This window comes from Solanum tuberosum, unplaced genomic scaffold (genome assembly GCF_000226075.1).
Source record: "Solanum tuberosum cultivar DM 1-3 516 R44 unplaced genomic scaffold, SolTub_3.0 scf00051, whole genome shotgun sequence".
In the NCBI taxonomy this organism is placed as follows: Eukaryota; Viridiplantae; Streptophyta; class Magnoliopsida; order Solanales; family Solanaceae; genus Solanum; species Solanum tuberosum.
In genome coordinates this window covers 2,223,512-2,240,827 of record NW_006238978.1, presented here as the reverse complement: position 1 = coordinate 2,240,827, position 17,316 = coordinate 2,223,512, and the positions used below count along the sequence as shown (strand labels likewise).

The 17,316-nt window shown below is 32.9% G+C and overlaps 3 protein-coding genes across 3 annotated transcripts; 1 reads left to right on the top strand and 2 right to left on the bottom strand.

Moving 5' to 3' along the window:
• Window positions 1-1,195: 1,195 nt before the first annotated feature.
• LOC102592201 (F-box/FBD/LRR-repeat protein At1g13570-like) lies at window positions 1,196-2,660 on the bottom strand. The gene is made up of 3 exons (XM_006344276.1): window positions 1,839-2,660; window positions 1,573-1,749; window positions 1,196-1,486 (listed from the first exon to the last, which is right to left on the bottom strand). The coding sequence occupies exons 1-3, from the start codon at window positions 2,658-2,660 to the stop codon at window positions 1,196-1,198; spliced, it is 1,290 nt and encodes a 429-aa protein (XP_006344338.1).
• A 2,604-nt stretch (window positions 2,661-5,264) lies between these two features.
• On the bottom strand, window positions 5,265-8,747 carry LOC102591868 (F-box/FBD/LRR-repeat protein At1g13570-like). The gene is made up of 5 exons (XM_006344275.1): window positions 8,738-8,747; window positions 7,826-8,635; window positions 7,582-7,724; window positions 7,237-7,488; window positions 5,265-5,558 (listed from the first exon to the last, which is right to left on the bottom strand). Exons 1-5 carry the CDS (start codon window positions 8,745-8,747, stop codon window positions 5,265-5,267), a joined length of 1,509 nt encoding a protein of 502 aa, XP_006344337.1.
• A 5,443-nt stretch (window positions 8,748-14,190) lies between these two features.
• Window positions 14,191-15,720, top strand: LOC107060015 (putative F-box/FBD/LRR-repeat protein At4g13965). The gene is made up of 3 exons (XM_015307246.1): window positions 14,191-14,925; window positions 15,011-15,175; window positions 15,436-15,720. Exons 1-3 carry the CDS (start codon window positions 14,191-14,193, stop codon window positions 15,718-15,720), a joined length of 1,185 nt encoding a protein of 394 aa, XP_015162732.1.
• The last annotated feature ends 1,596 nt before the right edge of the window (window positions 15,721-17,316 follow it).

The following is a 17,316-nucleotide window of genomic DNA, read 5'->3' as shown; positions in this document are numbered from 1 at the left end:
ATAGAACTAAAAATAAATGAGCTGATGCAATGACTAAATAATAAGCATGTAACTAATCAATATTGTACTAAGTAAACTGAAATACAAGGTCATGCAATATCTGAGACTGAACTATGAGAGATACTACTAACCGACATACTCTGTCTAAGCTAAACAGAGTCCAACATGTACTCCAATCATGGGAGGGTGATCTGGACCTTGCACGAACATTGCCTAATATAGATTCACTAAGTTGATGTCCATAAAGGACTAAGATGTCAGGTCTGATGGGTGACCCTTAAAACCTATAGTGTCATGTAGTTCTGAGACTGAGGGATTGCTACTAGAGGTCTTAGTCCTAACTGGCAGGTGAGCCTTCATCTCTATGTTTGAGGGGATAATAGAACCCTAGTTAAGTTTAGGTGTGTCGCTGGAATTTCAGTCATAATTTAGGGGAGTACTTATGCCTTATCCCTTTTTACGAGAAACTGCTAACTCAATTACTCAAGTGCAACATCTAGTAAGTAGAGGCGTATATTGAGATCGATTCATTATACTAGTTTGATGGCTCCATTTGGTTATGCTATTTAGTGATGAAAGGAAATAAATAAAGTTTTCTTGATCAACATAGATTTTTCCACTTTGATCTATGAATTCTTTTATTTGGTGTAAAGTCCTTTTTCATTCTCCGAGTTATTGAAATAAGATCACTCCACAAACAAATTTTTCCACAAGAAATCACATCATTATTTAATAAGTCAATCAATATTATTAAAAACAATATAAAAAAAACCCTAGAAAACTGACTTAATTGGCTTAATTTGATTCTTGTATCAAAACAAAAACTAATTCAATTGGCTTGATCATATTTTTGATAAAAACCAATTTAAACTGAACCATGAACACCTAATTCTTGGTTTGTTCAGTATGGAGAAAAATATTTTTAAATTTTGTATGTCTTATTATGCATGTTTTGTTCTTTCTTTTCTTAACATAAACTAGATCATATTTGCTTAAGTATAAATTACCTAATACTCATGTAAACTATATATTTTACAAAAAAGAAGCAAAAGAGGACAAATTGGGAATGTTTTACCATATCTTTGTCATAATATATGTTACATAGTCAATGTGTAGCTTGTATTAAAATTCTCCACCTCTAAAAATGACTTTTGTTCATTTTCTAATCAATTTTTTCTTTTACAAGTTACCAATTTCAAAAAAAGACTCTTGCTTGAGATGACGCCCTCTGAAATTTGTTGACCTCTTTCAGTATCTCAACTAATGTTTGAGGAGATTCAGGCTCAATATAGTAAGGAGATATCATCATTTTTTTCAACATCGGAGACGTGGCCAACAAAAGCTTGATAAATTCCATCTCTACCTTTGTTCCATTTACATCTATCAATCTGACTTTGGTAAGTCGATTCAACTTTATGCCTGAATCATATTGAGCTTCCAAAAGTTTAAGAGCAGGAAGATCATCTCCTCCTTCTTTATTAATTGCCTGAGGAAAGATTACCAAATGAGAAAACGAACATAAACTAGAACATTTAACTGAAAAGGAAAAGGAGATAAGAAGTTGTTAATTACCTGATTAATAATGATAATTATCTCTTCCAAATATGGAGAGCTTTTTATCAAGCACAGAAGACATCGGATTTCATCTAGATCACTAAGACAAATATCGAATAGGTAAATCTGTCTAAGATTGACAAGAGGCATGGGAAGCTTCACCGGAATTCTATCTATTATTCCTGTAATCAGTGTCTTCCAAGGCAAACAATATGAAGTCAGGGCACATCGACATTTAATTTGAACGAACATGAAAAGTATTAATTCCAGGCACGAAAACTCACCTTGATAATAGAATGACCCAAGCAAAGATTCTTCAAAGCAGGCAAGGATCCAAAAAATTCGACAAGATTACATGTTCCTCTATTTACAGAATCATGATTTACATCATTCGCCACAATTATTGACACATCTGTAAGAAGAGGGGTATTCTTGAAGCGTATAGAATTTAATTTGCTACCAAAGTTCAAGGATCTTAGTTTAGGAGCATTAATTTCAATATAGTTCAAAGGGTCTGCGATATCCAGCTCCATGTCCTCAAGCATTGGGCAACAAGAGATTAAATTCTCAAGAGATTTGTCAGAAATAGCAACATTAAGCAATTGCAAGCGAATAAGCTTACTAAATGTTTGAAAGGTAGGTGGAGGATTGACAACACAATAGTGAAGTGTTAAATGCCTCATCTTCGAACATGTGAAAACTGAGGAAGGCAATTTGTACTTTTCTCCCTTTGGAAGTTCAAGCACGAGTTGCTCAAGCTCATTCCTTGACACGAAAAATATCAATTTGTCAATCTCGTGGAAGTGTATTGGTTCCGGAATACTGGAAATTCTACACTCATTAATTGGTCCTTGGCGAAGTGAAAACAAATGATACAAAATCCTACTAGTAAGCCTAGTTCTAACTTTGCGGGTTGATATATATTCCCATAGTGTGTGATCAAGCGTTAGTTTTGGAACTTTTGCCCATCTATACCGCCATTTCCTTGACAAAATACTCGTCCTTATAGCATCTTGTAGAGGCAAACACATTAGAATGACATCAGTTACATCGTCAGGGAGGTTGCTAATTATATCACAAGTTCTTCTGCATGGCGCTTCCGTCATTTTTGGTACCGATGGAAGAATCTGGAGACAACACCAGAAATAAGACAGTAGAAGAGCAATAACAAAGTTTCCATAAATGTTGTGACTTAAATAGGATTTTAGGGTGTAGTACGTTCATAACATGCATCGAAATACATAAACAATTTTCAACAAATCTACTTGTGTTTAAAATTTATTTTTACATATAAAATATAGGTTCCAAGACAAACCTGCTGACGAGAGTTGTAATTCAAAATATTTCGATAGATCGTATACATATATATATGTGTATACGATTTTTACTATCAACTCCTTGATCAACGAAATTCACGAACAAATTGGATTAGAAATATTAATTATGCTGAAATTTTTCTTTAAAAATCTCAACTCACAATAAACGAAACATGAAAACAATTTTCTTGTCAATAATATTTTTCTCAGTTTAGAACGTTTTGATGCTCTTTATATAAGCATCACGTATAAACCTTTTCCTATTTAATTAAGGTTTTATATTTTAATCCTATTTAATTATGGTTTTGTTTTTTCACCCTATTTGATTAAGGTGATGATTTATTTGGTTAAAAAACTTAAATGGAATTTTCCATAAAAAATCTGGAATCCAAATTAATTGTAAGTGAAAGATTACTTTTTCGAAAAAAATTCTAATTAAGGAAAACTGAAATTCTTTAAGGACTTTATAAGTGCTGCACGTTAGGAGTTAAATCCTATTCCAAATTTGATTAAATTAAACTTATAAGTTAGGACTTTGTATAAATTATTATATTAATAATATATACATCACACACATAATATAACTGATGAATATACCTTATCTATAGACATGAACTATACATTGGCTATACATTATTGATTCATTCGTAAAGCTGAATGTAGTTTAACTATACGTGAAATATACATTGACTATGCAATTCCCATCAACTCAAAGTCTCCTTTAAACAATCCTAAGTTTTAGATATGAAAGTCTCTTGATGTTTTGAGTCTTTTGATATATAATTTGCTCGAAATTATTCACGTTTATGGTACGTCAACTTTTTTAATCTAAAAAAAAATAAGCAACAAAGAATAAGAAGGAGAAATAATCAAATAGAACCGACTTTGGTTTTTATAATTATATATACATAATATATTATATTTCATGAACAATTTTAAATATTTCATATATATTTCCATCAAAATTTAGTTATAATTAATTTATGTAAACAAAAACTCCCTAGACGAGAGCATTTATTTATTGGTTTCATGTATATGAGTAACTATGAAGGTTTTTTCATCTGTATCTTATATCCTAACAAAACTAAAATCAGACATTGAAGCAGATTTTTTCAACTGCTTATGTCTGATTACAGTAAAGTTGAGAGAATTTTCAAAAGCATTTTTGAATCACACCGTAAACTTGGACGGGACGGAAACCAGGAGTTAGCCACTTGAAAGTCTTTGGTTGTATAGCTTATGCTTTAGTTAATTTACGTTCTAAACTTGACGAAAAAACAGAGAAAGTATTTTTATTGTTATAGTTCTCAATCCGAAGCATACAGATTATATAATCGTACTATAGTTGCGAAGTGATTATCAACAGGAATTTCGTATTCAAAGAAAAAGCAGCTTGGGAGTGGAACGACAAGCAGATTCAGTCATCCACATTCCGGTTCAATCAGAAGCAGAACATACAGACATGCTTGAACCGACATGTTATGAAGAAGCTGCAAAGTAACCAGAGTGGCAGAATGCGACGATTGAAGAGATTCAGGCCATCGAGAAAAATCATAACACGAGAGTTGGTTGATTTTCCTAAAGGGAAGAAGGGCTAAAATAGATTTTCAGAACAAAGTACTATGCTGATGGAAGTGTCAAAAGGCATAAAGCTCGACTTGTTGCAAAAAAAAATAAAAAATACTCCCAAACAACAAGATATCGACTTTAAAGAAAAAAAAACAGAGTATACCAATTGAATTGTACGGTCTAATGCAAGCTCCATGGGCATGGTATAGCAAAAATGACTCATTTTTTTCAAGAGCAACATTTCAAAAAAAGTAAGAATGAACCTACACTTTATTCGAAGAAGCGAGGTAATATACTCTGTCATTCTCCTTACAAAAGAAGATCCATTTTCTTTCTATGTTTCACTAAAATGGATCAGATTAACGAGAAAATACGTAGGACAAGACAATTTCGATCAGCCCTTGTTTTGAAAAAACCGGGGGTAGGGGAAGGGGAAATGCCGAAATGGAGGAGGTAATTACAACGTGGGGAATCAAACCCTCACCAGCAAGCCAAGGTGAAAGTTCAGAAGCAAACCAACTGAATTACTAAGATTCTCCGATCAGCCCTTCCATCTTTGTCACTTCAGCCAATATGGGATGGACTAATCAAATTACATAATAATGATAGGTGAATCCCTGCACCCGTATCTGGATCCTACAAATAAACGAGTATACAAGTGAGAGCTATAGGTCAAAGTAGAACTTAATTGAAAATTAATGTGTGAATGCATCATCCATTATCCGACTCAAAATTGGTTTGCATAGTTGAATTTCTTAAAAATATATAAACGTATATAAAATTTGTACCATTATATGTATAATGTACGTTGTGGTACTAAAATTCTTAATCTGTACATGGAGTACAGAATAGTTCGGCCTTGGGAGATGCTCTGGGGAAATCCATCAATTCTGTGGCGATATCTCTTCCTTCCTCCAAATCAAAGACATTCACTTGCATCCTTATTAAAGATGGAGTACGAGCAAACAATAGCTTTACGAAAAGCATTTCAACTTTTGAACCCTCAAAAGCATGCATTACTACATCTTTGAGACTGTGGAGTGGTTGGTTTAAGCAGACCGGCGAGTTTAGATATTCCAAAACTTCTTCAACATTGTCACTAGTAGTACTGTCGATGACCTAATGACAAAAAATAAATACCAAGTCAGTCTAGCTTCTCGTGTTTATACAAGCAAACTAAGCCTCTCAAGTTTAGGCACACTAGAAAGAAGTTTTCCCAATTGTGATCTTTCAACGCGTATTGGATTAGTAGACACAAGGTTTAAATGTTTCAAATCTTTGCAGTTGGTAAAGCAACATAGATCAACACCAAAACGACTGTAACAAACAACTAAGACTTTCAACCGCGATGAGACAACAAATTTGAGGCATTGAGTACCTTTACAATGCATCAAGGTCAAATTCACAAGGCGGGGTACATTAATAACACAAAACTCAGGGGATGGCATGAATCTCATTTTATTAAAATAAAGGTCTGTATGATTCTGAAAGCCGCAAAATGAAATTGGTGGTTCGAATAAACTGTTGGACAGTTAAATACATGTGAAGGGATTCTATAATTACTATTTCGTAGACTGGCAAGTATTAGCTCCTTGACACCGTTTCTCGTGACATAAAGCATCATCTATCAATATCTGCAAATGACAACAAATTTTCTCGTGCAAAATTGAAAACAATTTTCACAATGTCTCCAATATGTTGTAAGAGGATTACTTCTACTATTTCGTTGAGCGAATTTGTCGCTAATTCATTGAAAAAGTGCTTATCAAGCATTAAATTGGGAAGCGCAGCCCATATATATCTCCAAATTTTTCGATAAAATACTAGTTCTTGCTGCATCGTGAACGGGTAAGAGGCTTAGAATATCATCTATAAGGTGTCTTGGTAGAGCATTGAATCTATCTTCAACATCAACTCTTTTAGTATCTATTAGAAAAAAAGTTGAATACTTTTATTAGACTTTCAAATTTTATAATCTAAAAAGAAGAAATTAAAAACTAAAAAAAGGGGAAATTAGAGAGAATGGTATACCTGGAATCATGATGAAAGGATAATTAGATCTTAATTATAATCTGTTAAACAGAATTTTTATTAACAGTTAATGAATAGATTAGTCCGGTGAGAAGAGTGTTTTGGTGAAATCTTTAGGTGGTAGGGTTTTTGTCTTTTGTTTTGTTGTGATTAATTAATTACCAAATGTTTTAAAAAATAATTACACTAGATTTTATTGCATAGAAGTCCTTAATCATATGAATTAATATATTCAACATAATATTTATTCCAATTTTAAATGTTTTCTTGTGCAAAATAGTCCAATATCTGTGGGTATGAAAGACAACAAATAAATAAACAAACACTTGTTTGGTAAATAATATTATATCAAAACACATGGTTAATAGTATATCTGCCTTTACTTTTATATCAGACCAAAACATCTGAAATTTTTTCATAATCTAAGCAGAAGTTTTGACAAAAATTGTAATACGACACTATATACTCTGAATATTAGTCACGAGTCTAATTAACGTTACAAATTCTTATCATCTTTCGAATAATCATGAACAGAGGAAAATTAAACAATTCTTCCTGTTCCCTTGTTATTTTTTTGGACTTAAATTATATATTCTATAATCGTAGATTGCCCAACATGTTCTAATAGATTAACAGAACCCCAGACGTTTACATAATTCGCCAAAACATTCCCTTGTTTAACAAAATTCATTGAGAATAGATAAAAGTATCATTCGGCCTTTAATCCAACTGTTGGATGATAGAATAGCTTTGCCTTAGGAGATACTCTGGGGAAACGCATCAACTCTGTAGCAACATTCAATTCTTCTTTGGAACTAGAAGCGTTTTTCGGCTTAATGCTCATCCTTGACAAAGATGGAGCATGAGCAAACAATAACTTTATGAAAGATAGTACAACTTTGGATCGCCTAAAAATATGGATGGAAACATCTTCAAGCTTGTTGAGTGTTTGGTCCAAACATGATGGTGCGTCTAGATATTTCATAACTGCTTCATCAGGGTCACCGAAAGCATTGTCCTAAAGGAATACAACGTCATTTTAGTTCTCATACTTAAGTATGCCAAGGGCAAAAACGAACAAGATCATACATATATATTTGCTATTTCGTACCCAAATCTCAAGTTTACTCAAATTGGGGAAACTTTTAATCAACTCGAGAGTGTAACAAGTCTGACCCAATTTGTTGAAGTTTACACCTAACTGTAGATGCCACAAGCAGTTGAGCGTATAATGAAGCCCCTTTGGGACTCTACCTGCATTCAAAAGCTTTAACGAAAAATTATACAAACAGAAGGATAACGTAGATATCTAAGTAAAACAACATGTTAGCTTCTTACCTCAAGTACATAAAAACCCAAAGTAAGTGTCTCAAGTGTAGGCGAACTAAAAAGAAGCTTTTCCAAAGTTAATCTTTCATCAACACGTATTGGATTATCAAACACAAGGTATAAGTATGTCAATTTTTTGATGTTCCTAAAGTAATTGCTATTTAGGTCAAGATTATAGTGACTCTCACGAACAGACAAGTACTTCAATCCTGATGAGAACTCAATGTTAAGATATTGAGTGCCCTCACAATGTGTCAAGTTTAATTCGACAAGAAGTGGCGTTTTGATAGCATAAAACTCTATTGCAGGCGCGAAGGTTACTTCTTTCAACTGAAGGATGGTAAGAGTTTGAAACCCAAGAAAAGAATTTGGTAATTTGAAGATGCATTTGAAGAGTTTCAATTGTGTCAGGGTTCGACAATCGAATATATAAGAAGGCACTTTATAAGTACTACTAATATTCTTTGACATGTTAAGGGTTAATTCCTTGACACCATATCTCGTGACATAAAGCATCCATCTATCGATATCTGCATATGAACACAATTGTACTCCTGAAACATCAAGATCAAACTTCACAATATCTCCAATATGTTGTAAGAGAATCATATCTATTGTTTCTTTCAATACAGATTGAGATTTTACAGCTAATTTACTGCAAAAGGTCTTATCAAGCATTAAATTGGGATGCGCGGCCCAAATATATCTCCAATTTTTTGACAAAATACTAGTTCTTGCTGCGTCGTGAACGGGTAAGAGCCTTAGAATTTCATCTATAAGGTTTCTTGGTAGAGCACTGAATCTATCTTCAATATCAGCATCAACTCTTTTAGAATCTATTCGAAAAAAAGTTGAATGCTTTTATTAGACTTAAAATTTTTATAATCCAAAAAGAAAAAATTAAAAACAAAAAAAAGGGAAAAGAGAGAATTGTATACCTGGAATCATGCTGTAAGGATAATTAGATCTTAATTAGAATCTGTTAAACAGAATTCGTATTAACAGTTAATGAAGAGATTAGCGTGCGGTGAGAAGAGTGTTTTGGTGAAATCTTTAGGTTGTAGGGTTTTTGTCTTTTGGTAATATTAAGAAAAAACTACCTAACTACATATACTTTACTACCATATATACTTAATTTATCTCTACTTTAGAAAAATTACACACAATACCATTTTTAATATTTATACCATATATTTTGAAATATTTAATCACAAGTCCCTTAAATATGGTATTGAATAATTATCTTAAAATTTAAATTACTTATTTTTTCAACTACGACTTTGACAAGGTATCCTAGGATGTTTTAGAAGAATGAGAAAACAAGTACAGATATCAGTGAATACTGAATACTAAAGATAAAATCAGTGCTTTGCCAATAAACGATATATATGATATATCCCGAGTCTCTTGACTGTTTACGATGTAGCAAGAACAAGTATTTTATCGAAAAATTGGGGATATGTTTAGGCCATGCTTCACAATATGGTAATTGATAAACACTTTTACAATAAATTAGCAATAAAATCTCAATCTTTCAAAGAAACAATAGTTGGGATTCTCTTACAGCAAATTCTGCACTGTTAGAACTAATTAAAGCTGATTAATGTGAAACATATGTTATACTTTGAATGTGTTTACAAATTATATTACCTATTCATGTATAAATAGGAAAAATTGCATATGAAAGAGTGAAGACAATAGCAAAAGGACTGACAATCTTATAAAATAGAGATGAAGACCAAACTTAACATATTCATCACTAATTCTACCAATTCATTCTATTCTTTTACAAAACTCATGACGAACAAAAAAGGGATCAACGAACATTAATAGCATCGAATAACAAATAAACTGACTTATTAGTATCCTAATATGCATTTGTCGAATAGAATAACTCAGCCTTGGGAGATGCTCTGGAGAAACGCATCACCTCTTTGGTGATATGTCTTTCTTCCTTTGCCCCTTTACTCAGCTTAATGTTCATCCTAACTAAAGATGGAGCACGAGCAAACAATAGCTTTATGAAGAAAAACTCTGATTTTGAACCCCTAAAAGAATGCATAACGACATCTTCAAGTTTGTCGACTGATCAGTCCAAGCAGGCTGGTTTGTCCAGATATTTCATAACCGTTTCATCCTTGTCAGAAGCAGCATAGACCTAATTAATGGTACAATGTAATAACATGTTTTAGTTTCTCGTGTTTAAACATATGAAGTAAAAATAGAACGTACCACTTCTTCTTACCCGAATCTCAAGTTTACTCAAGTTGAGGAAACTCTTAATTAACTGAGCCCGTAAGAAGTCTGACCCATTTCGTCCAAGTTATCCCCTATATTAGATGCCTCAAGCAGTTGATCGGTGTAAATGGAAGCCCCCTTGTAACTTTACCTGTACTCAAAAGCTTTGGAGCAAAAACAATAAGAATAATATGGACAAGAATTTAACACCCAAAGGTATCCAAGTAAATTAAAACATGTCTGATTCTTACCTCGAGGACGAATGAACTTAAAATAAGTGTCTCAATTTTAGACAAGCTAAAAATAAACTTTTCATAACTTGATTTTTCATCAGCAGGTATTGGACTATCTACCCAAAGGTATAAACCTTTCAATCTTTTGCAGTTCATAAAGCACTTTAGGTTGAGATTATCGTGACTCTCACGAAGAGATAAGTACTCCAACCTAGTTGAGACAACAATGTCGAGGTATTGAGTACCCTTACAGTATAACAAGATCAATTTCAAAACAAGGGGTGTATTGATAACACAAAACTCTGTAGCTGGTTCAAAGGTTATTCTTTCCAGATGGAGGGTTGTTAGCCTGAAATCCAAGAAAAGAATTTGGTAATTTAACGATGCAATTGAAGATCTTCAATTTTGTCAGGGTTGAACAATTAAATATATAAGAAGGCACTTTGTAAGTACCATCTTTCGTCATTTTAAGCTTTAGCTTCTTGACACCATTTCTAGTTGCATAAAGTATCCATCTATCAATATCTGGATACGGAGTCAACTCTACTCCTGATAGATCAAGATCAAACTTCACAATGTCTCCGACTTTTTTAGAAAATTCACAACAACAAAATAATATTGTTGACCTTTTTAGAAATTCATTCTTTATTAAACTGCTGCTTTGAAGGCAGATGCTTCATCAATGCAACTTTACGACTTTTTTAGAAATATGTATGTATAATTGTTTCATTATGAAGTTACAAGTAGATCAAAATATTGAATTCTAGACTTATGTTAAAAAAATATTCTCGAATATTAAAAAATTAAAAATGAGTCTAACCTAGAAAACTCAAATGCTCAGCAATAACTTGAGATATAAAGGACAACAAATCTATGTTAATAGACATATCTTTTGTAGCTTAAGATATTACTTTTATTTAGAGCAAGTTTTGTTTCATGTTCTTCAAATTAAACTTGTCGAAAATAGTCATAACTCACACAAAAAATATTTAGAAGAGTTGAATGAGAAGGAAAAAAGAAAAACATTAAAAGGACGAAAGTTTTGTCCAAGTGAGATATTGTCACTAAAAACAAACTATTAGTGGCGACTATTATAAGTATTAGCAGCAACTAGTTTTGCCACTAAAACATTCTTTTAGTGGCGACTTTGATAGGCATTGGCAGCGACTAATGTTGCCACTAAAACATTCTTTTAGTGGCGACTATTATAGGTATTAGCGGCTGTTAATCTTGTCACTAAAAGAAACTATTAGTGGCGACTAATTTTGCCACTAAAACATTCTTTTTGTGGCGAATATTATATGTATTAGCAGCGACTAATTTTGCCACTAAAATATACTTTTAGTGGCGACTCTTATAGACATTAGCAGCGACTAATGTTGCTACTACAACATACTTTCAGTGGCGACTATTATAGGCATTATCAGCGACTATTGTTGCTACTGATTCTATCTCCTCTGTCGTCTTCAAAAACAGCTCTTTTACTATCTGTTAGAGGAAATTGAATAATCTTAGGCTTAAAATTATTGCAATCCAAAAGGAAGGGGAAAAAAGCGACAAAGAGAGGATTGTATACCTCGACTCATCCTGATTCTCGTAACATCAAATAGATCAGCTGCAGTCTCAAATTACAAAGCAAAAAGTGTCTTCTATAGTCAAGTAGATATAAGGTGTAATTAGTTATAGAAGAATAAATATTCAAATACGCATAGTTTCTATACATATGTGATTAGTATGTGAAAAAACATTCATTATGAATCAACACATCACATATTGATAAGTGCTAATGTTTCATACACAGGTTAATAAGAATATTTCACTTGGGTTGTTTGGTTTGTGATTGGAAATAAAATATGTCATTTCAAATACAAGTGTGAACAACATTAATACTCGAGGCGAATATTCAATAAGTGAAAGTTATCACAGCTTGGTGGGGACCTTGGAGAGAGTAAAGCAATCTGATCTGGTATGGAGCTCGATTCTACTAGCTAGACACATATTCATACTATGGCTGGTAACAAAAGATAGACGGTTAACAAAAGAGAGAATGAACAAGCTACATATTTCAGTGGACGATACAACATGTTGTATGTGTGATGATAACAAAGTGGAATCCTAGCGGCATTTATTTTTTGAATGTAGATGGACAACAACGGTGCAAGAAGAGCTGGAAAGATGGTCAGGATGCAGACTGCAGAAGGAACAGGTGCAGCCGTGTTAGAAAGGAGCTGACAACAACAATTTTGGGGGCAAGGATCTACTCCACATGGAGGGGCTAAATGTAAATACGGAGATAGTTGTTGCACATATAAAGAAGGAGATCATTGAAAGGGTAAAACAAGCAAAAGGCTCTAAGACAGTTCGGAAATGTAGTAGTTTACTTCAGAAAATCTGTAACTAGCTTGTTGTTTTTTCTTACTACTAGTTTTGAGGCTCGGGATATGACTAACATGTAGGTTATGATTCCTTGGAGTGCTCTTTACGTGTAAAGATTGGTTGTCTATGGTAATCTTTTCCCGGTTTACCAAAAAAAAACATTAGTACTCTCTTTATTTTAATTTATGTGGTTTAGTTGGATTTTCGAAATTCAAACTTCTAAATAGTGAATTTGGACCTAAAACTTTAATTTTTTTGAAATCATGTATATTACTTGAAAATATTTAAAAGACATTAAAAAAAATTAGTCAACAATCTAACACACACTGCAAGATTAATAATTTAAGAATACAATTTCACCATTAATTCAAGCAAATAATTTCTCATATTTTAATTGCATTCTGTATTGGTTGTAAAACCAAGAAATTATTTTCCCTACTTTTCTATGTATTGTTTCTTCCACTTATTTTATCACGATTGTATATCCAATTTCGTTAGTTCTTCTTTTGTAGCTAATATCACGGCAGAAAAATTCTAGAAACATAGTACGAATTATAGACAACAATCATATCATAAACACATAGAAAGCTCAAGAAATACCTTAGGAAGCGTGAACAGATATCCCAAATTCACAGTTCATGAACTCTCTCAATATTGTGGTGGGTGGGAAAGTATTTATGAGAAACTAATTAATATTCTCTTTCTAGGTTAAAAGAAAAAATGCCTCTTTTCTGTTACAAGAAAACACGTTATTTTTCATCCTTTTCCCATAAGAAATATATGTTAGACGTGATACACCCCTTGATGAAAACTTTAATTAGAGGTGTATTTTACCAAACTTACCTTATTAAAAATGATTTCAAACTTTAATTAGAAGTGTATTTTACCTAACTGACCTTATTAATAATGATTTCAAACTCTAAATTTGTCTACTACTATTACTTTATGTAGTTATTTAATATTAAGGGTAGAAAGTAACAAATGTGATAATATTCTCTTGATTTCATAAATTTGACAAGTAAACTGAAACAACTTTTTTTTAGTATGAAGGTCAAGTAATATGTGAATAGGAGGGACTAATATATAACAAATGATTTTTTTTTTTAAACAAATTAATGCTAGAGTTAATTATTCCCTCGGTCCCTTTTTACTTGTCCATTTTGACAAATCAAGAAAGGACAATTTTTTTTACATATTGTACCCTCTATTAATTAATTTTGAAAAAGGTAAAACCTCTTTAATGAGTAAATTGATTTTGAAATTCTATCAATTAATAGGGGTAAATGAATAGCCACTTTGCTGATTGAGATGGATTCTGTGAATGCAATTATCTTCAACTTTTAAGTACTAAATTCTGCTTTGATTTTTATTAAGTCTAGTGGGAATTAAAAGACTTGGGAAGTTCAACAAAAAAGTCTGTTGAATAACTCAAGAAAAGTGTATATTAAAAGACTAGTAAGACAACTATTTATAGAGCTCTAAATTCATATTCAATCACATATATATGAATATGTATGGAAAAATATTTGAGAGAAAAATTAAATATGAGTGGATGTGGTAGAAGAATGGTATCAAGTGATCCAAGTAAGTCTATTATTTGTGACTTACCAACTGAGATACTACATGGAATACTAGAGCTCATGCCTATCAAATATGCTGGGAGAACGAGCACCTTATCAAAGCAATGGAGCCAGTTATGGTACAAATTGCCACATCTTGTGTTTGATCATCTGTTTTTTCAGTATGTATCTAATATTGGGGATTCCGCTGCTAGAATAATCCGTAAAATTCTAATGCAACATACTGGACCTATTTTGGGATTTCATCTCGTCTCTGAAACACACAAACTATCACAGTCAGATGTGGATCAATGCATCATCTTAGTATCGGATCATGGTATTCAGAAGCTCACTCTTGATGTCGCCAACGATGAATTATATACGTTGCCTGATAACATATTTACTTGTGTAGCATTGACACATTTGAAGTTATCGAGGTGTATCGTTAAGTTTCCTGATGGTACCCAATTTCCTAAACTTGTTAGTCTTCAGTTAGAAGATGCTGCAATTGACAGGTCAAAACAGACTACTCTTATTCTGCCAATGCTCGAGACGTTGGAGTTGAAATTTTGTGATGATGTTGATTATGTTCATATTGTTTCTCTAAAGCTTGTGAACTTGTCTATGCATAGTAGCTATGCAATAACATTTCAGTGTTTTAATGTGAACCCGATATTTAGAAAGATTAAGCATCTCTGTTTGGATGGATCATCCCTAAAGGTGAGAATATCGCCTTTTGTTTTGTTTCTGATTTGCAGTATTTTAATTTTCAATACAGTGATTAATGCTTTTATTGCTCTTACAGAACTTAGGGTCGGTTTGTGTGTTAGATTGGCTTGATGTATCACTAAACTTGCAAAGCCTGAACATTTGTGACTTGAAGATTTCTGTTAAACGTATTATATGTGCACTTTGCCTACTGCGGAATTCACCTAACCTTATTGAACTTGACATAAATGAAGTTGTGAAGGTAAGACATACCTCGACTAGTATAAGTTCAATTCTATGCACACATATCCCCGGGGCTTAACTCTTGCGGTAAAATTGCAGTGTGTGATATGTGCATTAGGTGCGTGTCACAAATTTTGAACTCTGCATCACTTATAAAAGCTTGGTATTTAATAGAAGGGTAGAAGAGGAAGCACATTATCTATTTTGAATTGTGCGACACTGACCCTCGGTAATTATTTGTACATGTATAAACTTCACTTATGTGCTACATCTTTTTAGGTTGATAAAACAGTGTATCACACAACAGAACTGTTTGATTACCTGTCTAAGGCAGAAAAAGAAGTCAGTGAAGCTCTGAAGATGATTCGAACAGTGAGGTTAGGCAAATTCAAGGGTACAAGTACTGAAATGTACTTAATACAAGTCATCCTTGCTCATTCTCCGAAACTTGAGAGGATGATCATTCAACAGAAAATGCAGAAACTTGAAAGGTGTGATGAAATTTTGAAGGAACTGATAAGCTATCATCGAGCATCACTAAATGCAGAAATCAAGTACAGTTAGACTGATTCAAGTGCGTGTTACGACTTATTCGTCAAGTGAAATGATTTTATATATTAACCTATATGTTAAATCTGCAGTGCAGATCTATCGCAGAATTTGTGTTATTTTACTTTTTACTTTTCTAGTGTTGGTTGGTTAGTTGAAACTTTCACTTTGTCTGTGGATGGTTAACTTGTTACCTGCATAGTATATACCATCAAACCAATTATATTTTCAGAGTTTAAATGTAAATATTGGTACATGACTGATGGCAAGACATTTTTCAAAAGTATCATTTTGAAAGCAAATCAAAGACCTTTCAGATCGATTGGATCAGCCCCTGAATGTATCTTGGAGTGCTACAATTGATTCCAAATATTCCAATAACTTGCTTACACGAATTAGCGAGCAAAGCACACTCTTCGAGAAGGAAAACCAGGCAGAAGTGCTAACACCTCTTCTTTGAGAAGCTTAGCATAAGCCTATACCAAAAAAAAAAGTAATTAAGGGCATGTACAAGTAATTTCATTATGCAGAAACTTGCCATCAAGACTTAAGTATCTGGATTTTAAACATTGTTGCACTTGAGCTCACTAAGAAGTCTTAAAACGAGATGATACTCTCACGTTCATAATTTGAAACATTTTTTAGTGTTTAGTGCTTTGCGATGACACTAAATAGTAGTCTATATGCTAATCATTCATCAATTCATACTTGTATTTTTCTCCTACGAATTTTGTCACATACATACTTTATTATTATTTATATCATTTTAAAACATTAATGCTAATTAGTAATTAGCATAAGATACACGTGCAATGCACGTGTTCGAGGACTAGTTTACTTTAAAACGGGTTACTTTTAAAGGAGTCGAAAAAAGTGAGGAAATTTTGAAAGTTGACATAATTTGGGTATCATGAAAGGAAAAAATCAATTAAAAGACTATTGTTTTATGGAGTCCTTTCATTTATTTACCGTTACGAAATAAATAAAGCGTAGACTAAGCGCTAACTTTAGATTTACGAAATGAAGCGTAGACTAAACGCTAGCTTTAGATTTACAAAATATTATAACCTTCTTTTTCTTAATTCTACACATTTATTCAATTACTATTTGAGGTCTATTTACTTGGTTGAGGGGATTTATTTATTCACTCTTCCTTCTCCGCTTAGTAGCCACATTAGGAGCGCTTGGGATGATTTTAGAGCAGCCTATTCCCTTTGGCTGTATTAATAATATAATCGAGCAATTTCTGGGAATTTAAAACTCGATTTCCTCCATAAATTCTCCGATTCAAATGGCAGATAAGTTTTCATATCTACACATTTTCTTGTTGGAGAGGCGACAGTACGATAAACTACCAAAGAAACAAGGATAAACCAATCAAATCATGACATTGTAGGTGCTTGCAATGGGATGGATATGACTTCCCTCATTTAGTAATTGAGGGGATTTGTTTATTCATTCTTCCTTCCCCGCTTAGTAGCCACATTAGCAGCACTTGGGATGATTTTAGGGCGGGTTATTCCCTTTGGCTATATAATCGTGCGGTTTCTGGGAATTTAAAACCCGATTTCCTCCATAAATTCTCCGATCCAAACGGCAGATAAGTTTTCA

What these genes read in the sequence shown, in the direction of transcription:
- LOC107060015 (XM_015307246.1), top strand. Translation starts at nt 14,191, where the DNA reads ATGAGTGGATGTGGTAGAAGAATGGTATCAAGTGATCCAAGTAAGTCT. An exon ending in TGGATGGATCATCCCTAAAG is followed by an intron (nt 14,926 to 15,010) that starts GTGAGAATATCG and finishes TTGCTCTTACAG; the next exon opens with AACTTAGGGTCGGTTTGTGT. An exon ending in ACATAAATGAAGTTGTGAAG is followed by an intron (nt 15,176 to 15,435) that starts GTAAGACATACC and finishes ACATCTTTTTAG; the next exon opens with GTTGATAAAACAGTGTATCA.
- LOC102591868 (XM_006344275.1), bottom strand. An exon ending in TGAGTAAACTTGAGATTTGG is followed by an intron (nt 7,489 to 7,581) that starts GTACGAAATAGC and finishes GTATTCCTTTAG; the next exon opens with GACAATGCTTTCGGTGACCC. An exon ending in AGTTGATGCGTTTCCCCAGA is followed by an intron (nt 5,559 to 7,236) that starts GTATCTCCTAAG and finishes TTTTGTCATTAG; the next exon opens with GTCATCGACAGTACTACTAG.
- LOC102592201 (XM_006344276.1), bottom strand. Translation starts at nt 2,660, where the DNA reads ATGACGGAAGCGCCATGCAGAAGAACTTGTGATATAATTAGCAACCTC. An exon ending in TGGGTCATTCTATTATCAAG is followed by an intron (nt 1,750 to 1,838) that starts GTGAGTTTTCGT and finishes TTGCCTTGGAAG; the next exon opens with ACACTGATTACAGGAATAAT. An exon ending in TAATTATCATTATTAATCAG is followed by an intron (nt 1,487 to 1,572) that starts GTAATTAACAAC and finishes ATCTTTCCTCAG; the next exon opens with GCAATTAATAAAGAAGGAGG.